The 13,834-nt window shown below is 37.9% G+C and overlaps 1 protein-coding gene across 1 annotated transcript; it reads left to right on the top strand.

Annotated features, from left to right (window-relative positions):
• The first annotated feature begins 374 nt into the window (after nucleotides 1-374).
• LOC121377608 (gliomedin-like) lies at nucleotides 375-12,476 on the top strand. The gene is made up of 6 exons (XM_041505675.1): nucleotides 375-492; nucleotides 2,115-2,276; nucleotides 3,825-3,881; nucleotides 5,336-5,380; nucleotides 6,504-6,578; nucleotides 11,021-12,476. Exons 1-6 carry the CDS (start codon nucleotides 396-398, stop codon nucleotides 11,782-11,784), a joined length of 1,200 nt encoding a protein of 399 aa, XP_041361609.1. The 5' UTR covers nucleotides 375-395; the 3' UTR covers nucleotides 11,785-12,476.
• Nucleotides 12,477-13,834: the final 1,358 nt, after the last annotated feature.

The following is a 13,834-nucleotide window of genomic DNA, read 5'->3' as shown; positions in this document are numbered from 1 at the left end:
CCACCATGGTAACTAATGTTATCTTCCCGTCCCCGGTACATTTAATTTTTGGTGGCACCTGCTCATGGGCGTATGGGGACTCTTTCATTCAGGGGGGCTGGAGGGGTTGATTTGCCCGAAATTTTACCCTGATAAAAACTGCCCGAATTTTCCCCACTGTTTTCCCACTGTTTTGTCCGAATTTGGGGGTGGGGGGGTGGGGGGGGGGGGGGGCAATTACCCCCGTACGCCCATGCACCTGCTGCTTGAACACGTTCTGGGTTATCAGCCCTCTATATACATGTACAGTTAATTAATAAGAGTGACGTTAGTAACAGTCTGTACAATAGGTAAATATTCTACACACTATAACATTATTTGTGTATATAAAGTATCTGGAAGTCATCACATAATATATGTCTTATTGTTTAGGGATTGTGGGACCCCTTGGACCTCCTGGACCGATGGGATTTACTGGAAAAGATGGATTACAGGGTACACCTGGACTGCCTGGTACGTAGTTCTATCTCCGTACATTGTCAGTATCTATAATATAATGTTCAAGGTCTTTTTAACGTTTCCGATCCTTCTGATAGTTTTTCTTCTTTTAATCTGCACCGCCGTCTGCCAATTTTGTTCTTACCCGATTAGCACGTCGCAAAGTTCTTTATTCATTCCTGTCCAGTCGACCGTGTAAACATATCGTATTGAATATTGCCTACAAAGATAAATTTCATAAATACAACTCTATGTGGGCAGCCATCTTTGTGATCACAATTTAGCAGGAAAGTGGCTATATACACGGCAGCCTGGCTATCTACACGTTGTTGGGGTTTTTTGGTTTTTTGTTTGTTTGTTTGTTGTTGGTTGGGTGGGGTTTTTTTTTTTTTTTTTTTTTTGGGGGGGGGGGGCAGTGTAAGGGCGCCACACCCCATGTAAACTTTATTGTGCGAAGCGCGGGTTACATCTAGTGAGGGGTGGTAGTATTTATATCTGTGGTGTATATGTCGATTGTTATATTGCATGAGTTTTAGCCACATATGTTGCTATTGTCTGTGGGATTCGATTTGGTTGTATACTCCCAATGCAACGCTTATCCCTTTGCCTGATTGTGTGTGGTGGGGAGGCAAGGGAAGAGTATACTAAAGATCGATATGATGTGTCTGCAGTCCCTGTAATTGCCCACTGCAATCGGCAATGCCGTGGAAATTGCCGTGGAGTTTTAATTATCCACGGCACGTTTTTACCTTGGACCATATTCATTTTTTTTAATGACGTTTTTTTTTTTTTGGGGGGGGGGGTTGGGTTTTTTTTTGGGGGGGGGGGTTGTAGTGGACATTTTCTTAATTGCAGGGCTTGAGTCTGTGTAACTACTAATATTGTCATGTGTTCTTCAAAATAAACAATTGATTATTAAATAGGCACTTGCTTGTGAACTAAGAACACAAACAGTTTAAAAAGTGGCCACAGCTTTATTAACCACCTTGCCTGTTGTCACTGGTTAATCAGACCATGTAGAGAACACCCATTGTTTGACAACCAATTGATACCAATTGATTAGGTACAAGGGAGCATACCCAATTGTTTCTATGACTATGAACACAAATTCTTGAGGCTAGAATTGATTAAAATTTTATTTTAAATTCTCTAAACCATGACAATAAAAGTTGATTAATATTAAATGTCATTAGATATTAGTAGGTGTTTTCTCCTTGGTTTGGTTATAGATTGTCGGAGAGTTGTATTGGCCCTCAGCCCCATGTATTTGGTGACCAGCGTCGCCTCGGGTCAATACAGCCAACCTTGGATCAATACAACAGTCCTCGGACACCGATTTAATAACAAAATTAGATATATCCCTACGGACATGTTTCAGAATCTAAACTTATAACTTGATTAGGACTGTGCTGCCTCCAACTGGATCCCCAGTCAGCGGATGGAGAGGGAGGGGCACCACACGTTGCAAGACTTTCTTAAATAATATGTAAAGAAAAACGAACTTACTTCTGCATTTATTTTAATTGTTTCAAAATAATTAACGTTGAGTAAAAGTGTTATTTTGGAATATTAGAAATGTCGGCAACATTTACTTGAGTTACTTTCGATGACCAAAATGCCACAATTGCTGGTTATAGGTTTACCAGGCCAGAAAGGCAAAGATGGAGAACCCGGACTGCCAGGGAGGAAAGGCAGTCGAGGGAAGGACGGGCCTCGAGGACTTCCTGGCGCTAGTGGGATTCCAGGCGTGCCTGGCCTCAAAGGACAAAAAGGTGAAACCGGAGAAACGGGTTTCCCAGGTACGAACAAGATTGGTCGAAATATATTCATTTATTTTCTAAGCGATTGGTGTGGAGAAGTACGTTAAAAGGGCTCATGTGACTTCATCTTACAGATATATACACACGTGCACACATACACACTTACAAATACTACATACAGTGGCAGACTTTTTTGTGGAAACACATACACGCACACATACGCGCACACGCACATACAGTTGTAGGCCCATTAGTGAATTACTGTTAAAATAGCAACAGATTAAAATTTTAAAGAAACAAACGGTGTGGGAATCCGATATATATATATATATATATATATATATATATATATACACACACACACACACACACACACACACACACACACACACACACAGTCAAACTTCGATAACACGAAACTGGAGGGACGAGAAAGTAGTATAGTTTCAGTGAGTTCGAGTTTTTGAAATTCGTAAAGCACAATTCAGAATTAAAACTGGTTGGCAGATGGATAATTTCCTTTGATATGGTGAGAAACGTGCACTCCACTGCCCCCACACCCAAACAATTTTAACAAATTTTAACCATTGGATGCCGAACAGCACTACGTATATACTAGTACACAAATGTATTTGATTTAAATATTCTAACCTTTTATATTTTCAGCAGATAGTATTTGTGTTTAATTATAAAATTAGGGAGGGAACTTTAGTAAAGTTATATAATGAAATGCATTTTAGTCTTGATTTCTTCAGATCTGCTAGAACATTGGGAAATTTAGTGTGAAGCTTTCTTGGCTCATGGAGAAACAAATTTGTGATGTTGGTCTTTTTGACCCGCCAGGGGCTTGAGGAAACAGAAGAAAAACTAACCCAATGGAAAAAAGAAATCATCTTCTCTAGCACAAATGTCAAGTCTTGAGACATGGAGAAATAAGTTTGTGAATTTTGCCATTGTGACATACTCACACCCCCTCCCCGCGGGGCCTGAAGGGCAAGGTCCAGAACGGAAACATTAAGCCAATTAAAAACAAAACAACCACTACCTGTTACTTTCAGAAATGCTATAACTCCATCCCCCAAGAATATGGGTGCCAAGCACTCAACGTATCTGGTAGGTGCAGTGAACAATTTACTCGAGTGACCGTTTAGGCCCAATAGCCTCTTGTTATAATGAAATAACACATGTATTGCTAAACTCAACCTTTTCAAGGGTAATAACTGCGATTAAGAAAAATAATGGTCAAACCGTTTCATTGGCACCAACTTACCTGCCCACTTTGGTGATGCATTTCAGTTGCTATGGGGAAATATTTAATTACTTCCATCTACAAGTACATTGTATTACAATTTAAAAATGGGTGTCTACTTCTGTATTGTTGTTGTTGTTGATTTTGTATATAATTTTTATCTTCATTTGATTTACATTGGATTCGTTGGTAATGTACAATAAATTAAATTGAATTGATATGAAAACAAGATGAGACTCAGTGATTGGAATGTGTAAGTGGATGGTTAGAGATTTGACAGAGTGATATTTACAAAAGGAATGGAACATGGGTAATTATATTGTTTTCATGTTTTAAAGGTCTGACGGGATCAAGAGGCGATAAAGGTAGTAAGGGTGATGCTGGAATATGTCAAGGTAAATCTTAAAACATATCATCAAATAATTAATGCATGTATGTATGTCCAAAGATGAGGTGGAGTTAGTTAGTGTGAAGCCATAACGATGTAAGAAAAGTTTATAGAGTGGCCATAGGTGTCCGCAGCCTTAGGCTAGGGGGTGGGGGTGGGTCATTTTACCCCTCCTGAATCTAGACCTAACATATTTTTGTATTTACATTTGCCAGCTAAATTATATGTTAGCGTTACATATTTAAAATATTTATATTTAGTAACATTATTCTGCCATGATTATTTTTTTTAATAGAAAATTGCATTTTATAACAAGTTTTAAAATTAGGTGTGATACTAAGCAAAAGAAGAAAGAAACGCGAAAGGGTTTGGTTTTTTTTTTTTCTTAAATCAGATTAATTTATTTTAGTATTAGTTTATTTTTAATGTCATGTAGGCATTCTAAGCCGATTTTCTGAAACCCCTCTAATAAGTCCGGCCTTTATTTGTAAGGTATTCAGAGGCATTTTCATCAACAATAAAATTTCAAACAAGTATATATCGTAATAAAAAACGTTACAAACCCGTTTTGTATACATATATTTCGTAAAATTGCCTATATGAAATCTATGGGACTGTAGAATTGTTAACAGAAGATGTTGAAATGATTTTCGATGTGTCTCACAGTATAATTTCAAAACCATGTAGTTTATCAGTAAGTATATCTATCAATTCAGCTATGCGCCCATTTATCCACACATCCAACCATTAATCCATCCATCCATCCATTCATCCATCCATACATACATACACATACACGCGCACGCGTACGTTCATCCAGACATCTGAATCCATCCGTACATTAATCATCCAACCATTCATCCATCCATCCGTATGTCCATCCGTCCGTCCATCCATACGTCCATCCGTCCGTCCATCCATACGTCCATCCGTCCGTCCATCCATACGTCCATCCGTCCGTCCATCCATACGTCCATCCGTCCGTCCGTCCGTCCGTCCGTCCATCCATCCATCCATCCATCCACACATCCACACACATACACACATACACACACACATACACACATACACACACACACACACACACACACACATACATACATACATGTGGTTGAATTAAAAAAACATCCTTTTTATGGATGCTTCGATAGCTCAGAGCGCATCGTGGTTAGTCTTGCAATTTGCGGGAGATTCGGTGCCACAGGATCGAGTCCCAGCAACGGCATGGGACAATTTGTGAGGCCAGAAAGGATTTAATTACCCCCCAATGCCAGTGCGTTAATATCTATGCATGTAACAGTCAACCTCGACATACATGCAATATAGAGATATTCATACATCAATACATACATACATGCATACATGCATACATGCATGCTTGCATAACATCCTTCCATCAATGTATATAAACACAGAATGGCAAGATTGGCTAACGTCCAGAAATATCACTTGTACTTTCAGAGGGGTGTGATGTTCCACAAAAGACAAGCACGAAAACAACTACAGGTGATGTTCTTCATTTGTCTGTTATCTCAGAAATATCATGAAAGTCTTACAGGGACTGTGTTGGTGTGCTGTCATTGTGACAGTTTTCACACCAGTAAAGTCTTACAGGGACAGTGCTGGTGTGCTGTCATTGTGACGGTTTTCACACTAGTAAAGTCTTACAGGGACAGTGCTGGTGTGCTGTCATTGTGACAGTTTTCACACTAGTAAAGTCTTACAGGGACTGTGCTGTCATTGTGACAGTTTTCATACTAGTAAAGTCTTACAGGGACTGTGCTGTCATTGTGACAGTTTTCACACTAGTAAAGTCTTACAGGGACAGTGCTGGTGTGCTGTCATTGTGACAGTTTTCACACTAGTAAAGTCTTACAGGGACTGTGCTGGTGTGCTGTCATTGTGACGGTTTTCACACTAGTAAAGTCTTACAGGGACAGTGCTGGTGTGCTGTCATTGTGACAGTTTTCACACTAGTAAAGTCTTACAGGGACAGTGCTGGTGTGCTGACATTGTGACAGTTTTCACACTAGTAAAGTCTTACAGGGACTGTGCTGTCATTGTGACAGTTTTCACACTAGTAAAGTCTTACAGGGACTGTGCTATTGTGCTTGTCATTGTAACAGTTTTGACACTAGTAAAGTCTCACAGGGACAGCGCTGTCATTGTGACAGTTTTCACACTAGTAAAGGCTTACAGAGACTGTGCTGGTGTGCTGTCATTGTGACAGTTTTCACGCCGGTAAAAACTTATGCCTTTAATGTTTCAGGGGATAGGGTGGGCTTGCTTTTATAAAAATGGCTATATACTGCAGCCTGTCTGTGTTTACAGCCGGTAAGAACAGTGGTTTAATGGTTCAGTGTTAGTGAATACCTCAATTTCTCTGCTTTTTTTTTCTTCTTCTTTTTTTTTGTTTTTTTTTGTTTTTGTACTACCACTCTTTCTTATTTTAGGGTGGGTACGGCCGTCTTTCTTTGCCCATGTTGCTGGATTTAAGTAGTAAAGAAAGAAAGAAATGTTTTATTTAACGACGCACTGGATTTAAGTAGTATATAAAACGGGTAGTAGTGTGAATAAATGTATCAACTGCCACGTGACAGGTTTCAATATGATTTCGTTTAAAACACAGCGACTACTACATTGCCTACAACAGCATTGACAACAACTACAGCATCAACACCAACGATATCACCACGAGCAAGGAGTGAGTCCGCACAATGCACGGATCACACGTATCTTATGTCATGTATAACCTCCCCAGCACGAAGTCCTGCTTTACTGCCCACTAACTCATTTGCGCTTAATACTGAACTAGTTCTAAGGCTGATGTTTGACAACTATAGAACCCAAAGGAATCGGACGGGGTAACACAAAAAACAAAATGTACGTTTTTTCGTAATACTTTATCTTAATAAAATAAAAATACGACTTGAGCCCCTCCCTTAACTAGAGGTTGTATCCCTCACTCCAGAAATCGTTCCTACGAGCCTATACTGCTATAAGTAGTTGTAAACCAAATAACATCCGGCTAGGTCAAAGTTCGAGGTGCACAGAACGTTTGATAGAGCAGTTAATATCACACGTCCAGTCATTCGTAATAAATGTGAGTGTGTTTCTTGTAGAAAAATTAGTTTCATCTGAGCCAAAAATGTATTTCACCTAGTACCACTATGTCAAGTAGCCTTGTGCTTAAATCATGTATGAGGTACCTGTAAAAAAAAAGTACTCACATTTTGTGTGGAACTAGGGTAGTCATAGACGCTATCCGTTATCTCTGAAATGAGCAGCTTAACCCCCTATTTTTTTCTGATTTACTGTTAGGATGACGAGTGGTAGTATTTATATCCGTAGTGTATATGTCGATTGATACGCTGCAGGTAGGAGTTTTAGCTAGATATGTTTAACGCGCATATGTACGAATGCTTTTAAATGTTGAAATAAGAACATTGACTTGTCTTGGACACCTCACTTTACTTTAACCAGCATGTCTCCTCTTCACAGGTGCTAAGCAATCCACGGGGAATGTTTCCCCCGTTTCATCGTCCAAGCATTATGTTTACCTGCTAGTCAACCTTTCCATTCCTGTGATCATCTCGTTTGCTATATAGCACTACCTCTTTCATGTTTACAAGGTATTTATATATTTCATATTTTCTACAGCATGCATGCATTAATTGTGTGTGTAAACCCAGCATGTATTTGTATACATATCAAACTTGACATGATTACAATGATATATGCACGCGAGGGGACAATACATGTAAATAAATCGAATTCCGTCAGTTGAATGTAAAAAACAATGCTCTGGTTAAACCGAATGCCTAAAGTAAAACAGCATTTGTTAATCGCGAACCACCAGTTAAATTGCATATTAAAGGGACATTCGTGAGTTTCCTGCAATGTTTAAGGTGTTATCGACTAACAGGTAATTTTTAACGATTGTAATTACATATCAAATATATTTTTCTGCTAAAAATATTAGTGGCTGTATATTAAACGTGTTTCTAATCGTTCTAATATTTGTACTAGGTTAAATTTCCTTTTATTTTCTAAAATGTTTTTTTTTTCGTACCTACGAAATTATTTGAAGAGAAAATCCAATTTGGGCTTCTTACAAATATTAAGATAACCAGAAACACATTGAATATACAGACACTGATATTCTAAACAAGAAAATATATTTAATATGCAAGTTTAATCGTAGAAATATTTTATTAGTCGGAAACATCTTACAATGCAGCAAACTCAGGAATGTCCCTTTAAGAGTGCAACTGCTTGGCTGCTGATAAATAATATGTGCAGAAATGTTCACTGCTATATATGAAAATTCTAGACTCTTTTAGATACAGACTGTTGCCTGCTATTTATGAATGTCCTAGACTCCGAGTTGCAGAGACTGTTGCCTGCTATATATGAATATTCTAGACTTTGAGATACAGACTGTTGCCTGTTATTTATGAATGTCCTAGACTCTTTGAGTTGCAGAGATTGTTGCCTGCTATATATGAATATTCTAGACTCTTTGAGTTGCAGAGACTGTTGCCTGCTATATATGAATATTCTAGACTTTGAGATACAGACTGTTGCCTGTTATTTATGAATGTCCTAGACTCTTTGAGTTGCAGAGATTGTTGCCTGCTATATATGAATATTCTAGACTTTGAGATACAGACTGTTGCCTGTTATTTATGAATGTCCTAGACTCTTTGAGTTGCAGAGACTGTTGCCTGTTATTTATGAATGTTCTAGACTCTTTGAGTTGCAGAGATTGTTGCCTGCTATATATGAATGTTCTAGACTCTTTGAGTTGCAGAGATTGTTGCCTGCTATATATGAATGTTCTAGACTCTTTGAGTTGCAGAGATTGTTGCCTGCTATATATGAATGTTCTAGACTCTTTGAGTTGCAGAGATTGTTGCCTGCTATATATGAATGTTCTAGACTCTTTGAGTTGCAGAGATTGTTGCCTGCTATATATGAATGTTCTAGACTCTTTGAGTTGCAGAGATTGTTGCCTGCTATATATGAATGTTCTAGACTCTTTGAATTGCAGAGATTGTTGCCTGCTAAATATGAATATTCTAGACTCTTTGAGTTGCAGAGATTGTTGCCTGCTATATATGAATGTTCCAGACTCTTTGAGTTGCAGAGATTGTTGGCTGCTATATATGAATGTTCCAGACTCTTTGAGTTGCAGAGATTGTTGCCTGCTATATATGAATGTTCCAGACTCTTTGAGTTGCAGAGATTGTTGCCTGCTATATATGAATGTTCTAGACTCTTTGAGTTGCAGAGATTGTTGCCTTATGAATATTCTAGACTCTTTGAGTTGCAGAGATTGTTGCCTGCTATATATGAATGTTCTAGACTCTTTGAGTTGCAGAGATTGTTGCCTGCTAGACTCTTTGATGAATGTTCTAGACTCTTTGAGTTGCAGAGATTGTTGCCTGCTATATATGAATGTTCTAGACTCTTTGAGTTGCAGAGATTGTTGCCTGCTATATATGAATATTCTAGACTCTTTGAGTTGCAGAGATTGTTGCCTGCTATATATGAATGTTCTAGACTCTTTGAGTTGCAGAGATTGTTGCCTGTTATTTATGAATGTTCTAGACTCTTTGAGTTGCAGAGACTGTTCAAAGTTAGCGACCATTGCAACATGTTTTCGACTAAATCAGCATTTTGACGGCTATAATCACACATTAAATACATTTTTGTTCGTTTAGAATATCAGTGTCTGATCGTTTGTTGGAGCCTCCAAATAATTCCGTTCGTACGACAATATAAATATAAAGAAATAAAATTTCATTTAATCTACAATAAACATTACGAATTAATAGACACTGATTTTCTAAACACGAAAATGTAATAGATATGTCATATGTCGTTAAAAAGTATCTATTTGTCGAAAATGTGTCAGTTTGGCAACGACCTCTACACTGTCGCTTTAAGGTAATGGGGTCAAAATGTGGACAAACTATTTGAGAAAACTGCTTTACACAAATGGGGATGTTATTTAGAGAGTTGAGTTTCAATTGAACAGTATCTTTCCAAAGCACGTTAAGTCTAATATTAGGTGAGAATGGAAATAATCACATAAATGTCTTCTTTGATATACAGTGCAAAGTTATTACAAAACTGGACTACTCTTTACTAATTAATAACTTGGAAAGTATACTCTTCAAAAAAAAAGTAGGGGAACTCTAGTAAGAATTTACAATTGCCAAAATTGTAAGTTATATTAGCTGCGGGGAATGGTTATATGATAATAGTGAATTAATTGGGCAAACATTACAACCGGTAGTTCAGTATTGCAGTAGGTTTTATGACCACCAAAGATCTTGAAGGACGATTGGGGTCAGAACTGAAATTTGAATGTTGACGTTTTTTTTATCAGTAAATCGCAAAACCAAACAATGAAAATGACTAAAAACAAAACAATAACAACTGTATGATCAACAGAATGAAAAGATTGACAAAAACAATTTTCCACAATGAATAATCGACCTTCCTGGAAATGGTCAAAATCGAGAATGACGTGTACGGTGCAACTGCGTGATGCACGTGTAAACTATGGAATGTGTTTCGGTGTGTTGATAAACAAACCTGAACGTTCTTTACTAGGATGTCTGTGGTCAAAACGTATGTTCGGTCTAATAGTTGATATTAACATTAATATTTCAGGTTCATTTACTTGTTTTTGAAGTGTATATTTATACCAGGATAATATTTTGCATCTGATATAATATGTAATATTTGTAATGGGTAACAACATTATGATATCAAGTGCAAAATATTAGAGAGAGAGAGAGAGAGAGAGAGAGAGAGAGAGAGAGAGAGAGAGAGAGAGAGAGAGAGAGAGAGAGAGAGAGAGAGAGAGAGAGAGAGAGAGAGAGAGAGAGAGAGACAGACAGACAGACAGACCTATTGCAATATATATTGACCATAAGAAGCTTGTTTGTGTATATATGTTTTCCTATTTCCTTTGTGTGTTTTCAATAATTTATGCTGAGATAATTAACGTGCAAGACTTTCTGTAATAAAGCACGAGTATCTTGTTCGCATATTATATATTTGAGTTTTTATATTTTATTAGGGTCCAGTGTCTGAAGTTAAAGAACTAATGAGTTTTGTTTCATTATTTAGATTGTCGAATTAAAGTAATCGGGAAGCCTCTGTTCCACAGGCAGTCCAGCTACATACTGGGGTCGTGGATGAAAGACCCTGTTCCTATGCATCAGAGTGACGTCGATAAAGTCTGGGTGACTAACGGTATCACAGGCAACAAGTTGTTCGAGTACGTCAGTCACCAGACGTTTAAGACGAACCAGCCTAGTAGCGTGTACGATCTGGGCAACATTCCTTACTACGGCACAGGCAATGTCGTTTACAGAGGCTCGCTCTACTACCAGTGGAGCGGTCTCAACAAGGTCGTCAGGTTTGACATAGAAGCCGGGGCGGTTATTGCCGTGCGGAAGATAAGCGAATCTCTCTACAAAGGAAAGAAAGCTGTGTACTTGTCAAAACACGTCTACTATGATTTCTCCGTCGATGAAACTGGACTGTGGGTGATCTACGCTACAAACTCTGTGATGTCGAAAGTGAAAGTTGCTAAATTGGACGCCGAATCTCTTGTAATCTTAAAGACGTGGACGCTGCAAGAGGCTGCACGGACGCATGGAAATGGTTTTATAATGTGTGGTGTTCTATATCTTGTAAAAAATTGTAATAATCCTGTGACAAAAATTGACTATGCATACGATTTGTACACGGAAAAATACCGCAATCCAAACCTACGGTTCACGAATCCATTTAGACACAATGTCATGGTAACGTACAATCATAAACAGCAAAATATATTTGCATGGGATGCAGGCAGTCAAATTACATATCCTATGATAATATCATAGGGAAACTGTTCACTTTATGTTTGAAGTTGAAACTTAATAGATTGTTTTCCAAGGAATCCGAGGATGCTAGCCAATGTTTCATAAAATGAACCCAACATGACCTACCGGGCCTCAAAATTATCTGCAAGGGTGCCAGCACCAAAACCCAGATATATATAAATGTTTGTGGATTTTGGAAATGTTTGAATCTATTTATATCAATGTAGAGATGGCCAATTCTATAAAATAAATTTCAAAATCCATGATGGCTGCCATATTGCTCGAAATTCAAAATTGCCACTAAATTCGTGAAATTTTCTAATGGGTTCAACAAATACATTTGATAATTATGTCCTCTTTATGTTGTTATATTGTATATGAACTGCCACATTATTTTAGCAGGTGTATAATCAAATAGAAAATGAACCAAAATAGCCCCCACAAATAGACAAATGTTATCAGAAAAGGCATTTAAAATACAGACTTGGTAAAACAAGTTCACAAAGTAACGCCACACCTTTTTAGACTGTGTTAAAATTGTGTTGAACATTTTGTCGGGAAATAGTTGATGATTAACATAATTCATGTGGAAATTTATTCATGATGTAGTAGATGTTTCATAAATGATGATAATGAATTCGTTTTTGTGGGATTTCTGTTTTTTCTATGTGAAAACAGGTCTACTATTTGATTAATAAATTATGTTTGTGTTTTTTCTGGCTCTTTGTGTTTTGTTTTGTTTTTGTTTAGTCTTTTTCCATCGCGCATTTGTTTCTTGTTAATCTGGTGTGGGGTGGGGGAATGTTGGACTTGGTGCACACTACTACAATAATTGTTTGAAATATTCCTAAGATCATATACTTTTCATAGAATTCATATGCGATGCCAGGCTTTCTGCCAGAAAATAATTTGAGGGTACGTAATAAATCCGCAACAGACCATAATTATCCTTACTAGGTCGTTATGTGTTTGAAATTGACCACTGCATTTGAAATTAGTCACAATTATGATTACTGTGGCACAAAGTCCAACATACCTTGTGGTAATCAAGATTGCTGCAAACATTCAGGGGCAATTACTAATAGTAATACTGATGGGAAGGGCGTAAGCTTTATTGTTGATGAACATTCTTATTGATGTTTGAACAAGTCAATGGACTACTAACAAATGACTAACTTGATGAATTGTAATCCACATGAACATTTCACAGTCGCATGTCAAAGTTACATTGTATATTATAATGTGTCTGGTAATGGTAATTGTTCCTTTAAGTTTAAGCCTTGTTTTTGGTGGCAATGCAAAATGGCACATGCTTTACAGAAATGTAATCTGCACGCCCCTCTTCCAGTAGTGGAATACACACACACAACCACATACCGGTTGTTTTGCCATGTTGTTTATTGAACGAGTGTGTGCTTATCACATCAGAAGAATAGTCCCTTCTTTACAATGCCATGGTAATTTTGCCTCTACGTGTATTTTCGAGCTTGTTTCAATTAAAGATCAATATGTTCTGGACACACACCTGAACTGTTTGGGCTAAAAGTGAGCCCTTAAAATATACTCTGGCGGGGAGCCAGTACTGGGATGCAAACGAAGACCGATGACTCCTACACCACTGAGACAGGTGCATTAAACTGATCAGTGAAGATTGAATATACAAACACTTCTTCAAATACATCTGTGATGTAATGTTGTCTCTTGTGAAGCGTATTGCAGTGTTATTTATTATTATTATTATTATTATTTTTTTTTTTGTTATTACTTTATCCCACTGCCCCTTTCCCTTCTTTCCTTTGAATTCCATCTCAATTCTTCCCGATCTGGCAACTCCTATCTTTTAACTTCTTTCGCTGTCCACCTCCACATCCCAGTCCTTGTCTCTCCAACTGCGACAGGTGCTCGCCTCTTGTGGTTATCTGTGCCACACACCTGTCATTCCCCATCGGATTTTAGCTGTGGGCTTAGTCTGACCACTTCGGGGAATCAGTGTTATTGGCACTTCCGGACCATGTCTTCCTGGTGTTCTAATGAAATTATACCAAAGAGCTGTTCATAGCAGGCCATAAAG

Source organism: Gigantopelta aegis, chromosome 2 (genome assembly GCF_016097555.1).
Source record: "Gigantopelta aegis isolate Gae_Host chromosome 2, Gae_host_genome, whole genome shotgun sequence".
Taxonomy (NCBI): domain Eukaryota; kingdom Metazoa; phylum Mollusca; class Gastropoda; order Neomphalida; family Peltospiridae; genus Gigantopelta; species Gigantopelta aegis.
Note: the sequence above shows the minus strand (reverse complement) of the source record. Positions and strands in the feature narration are given on the sequence as shown.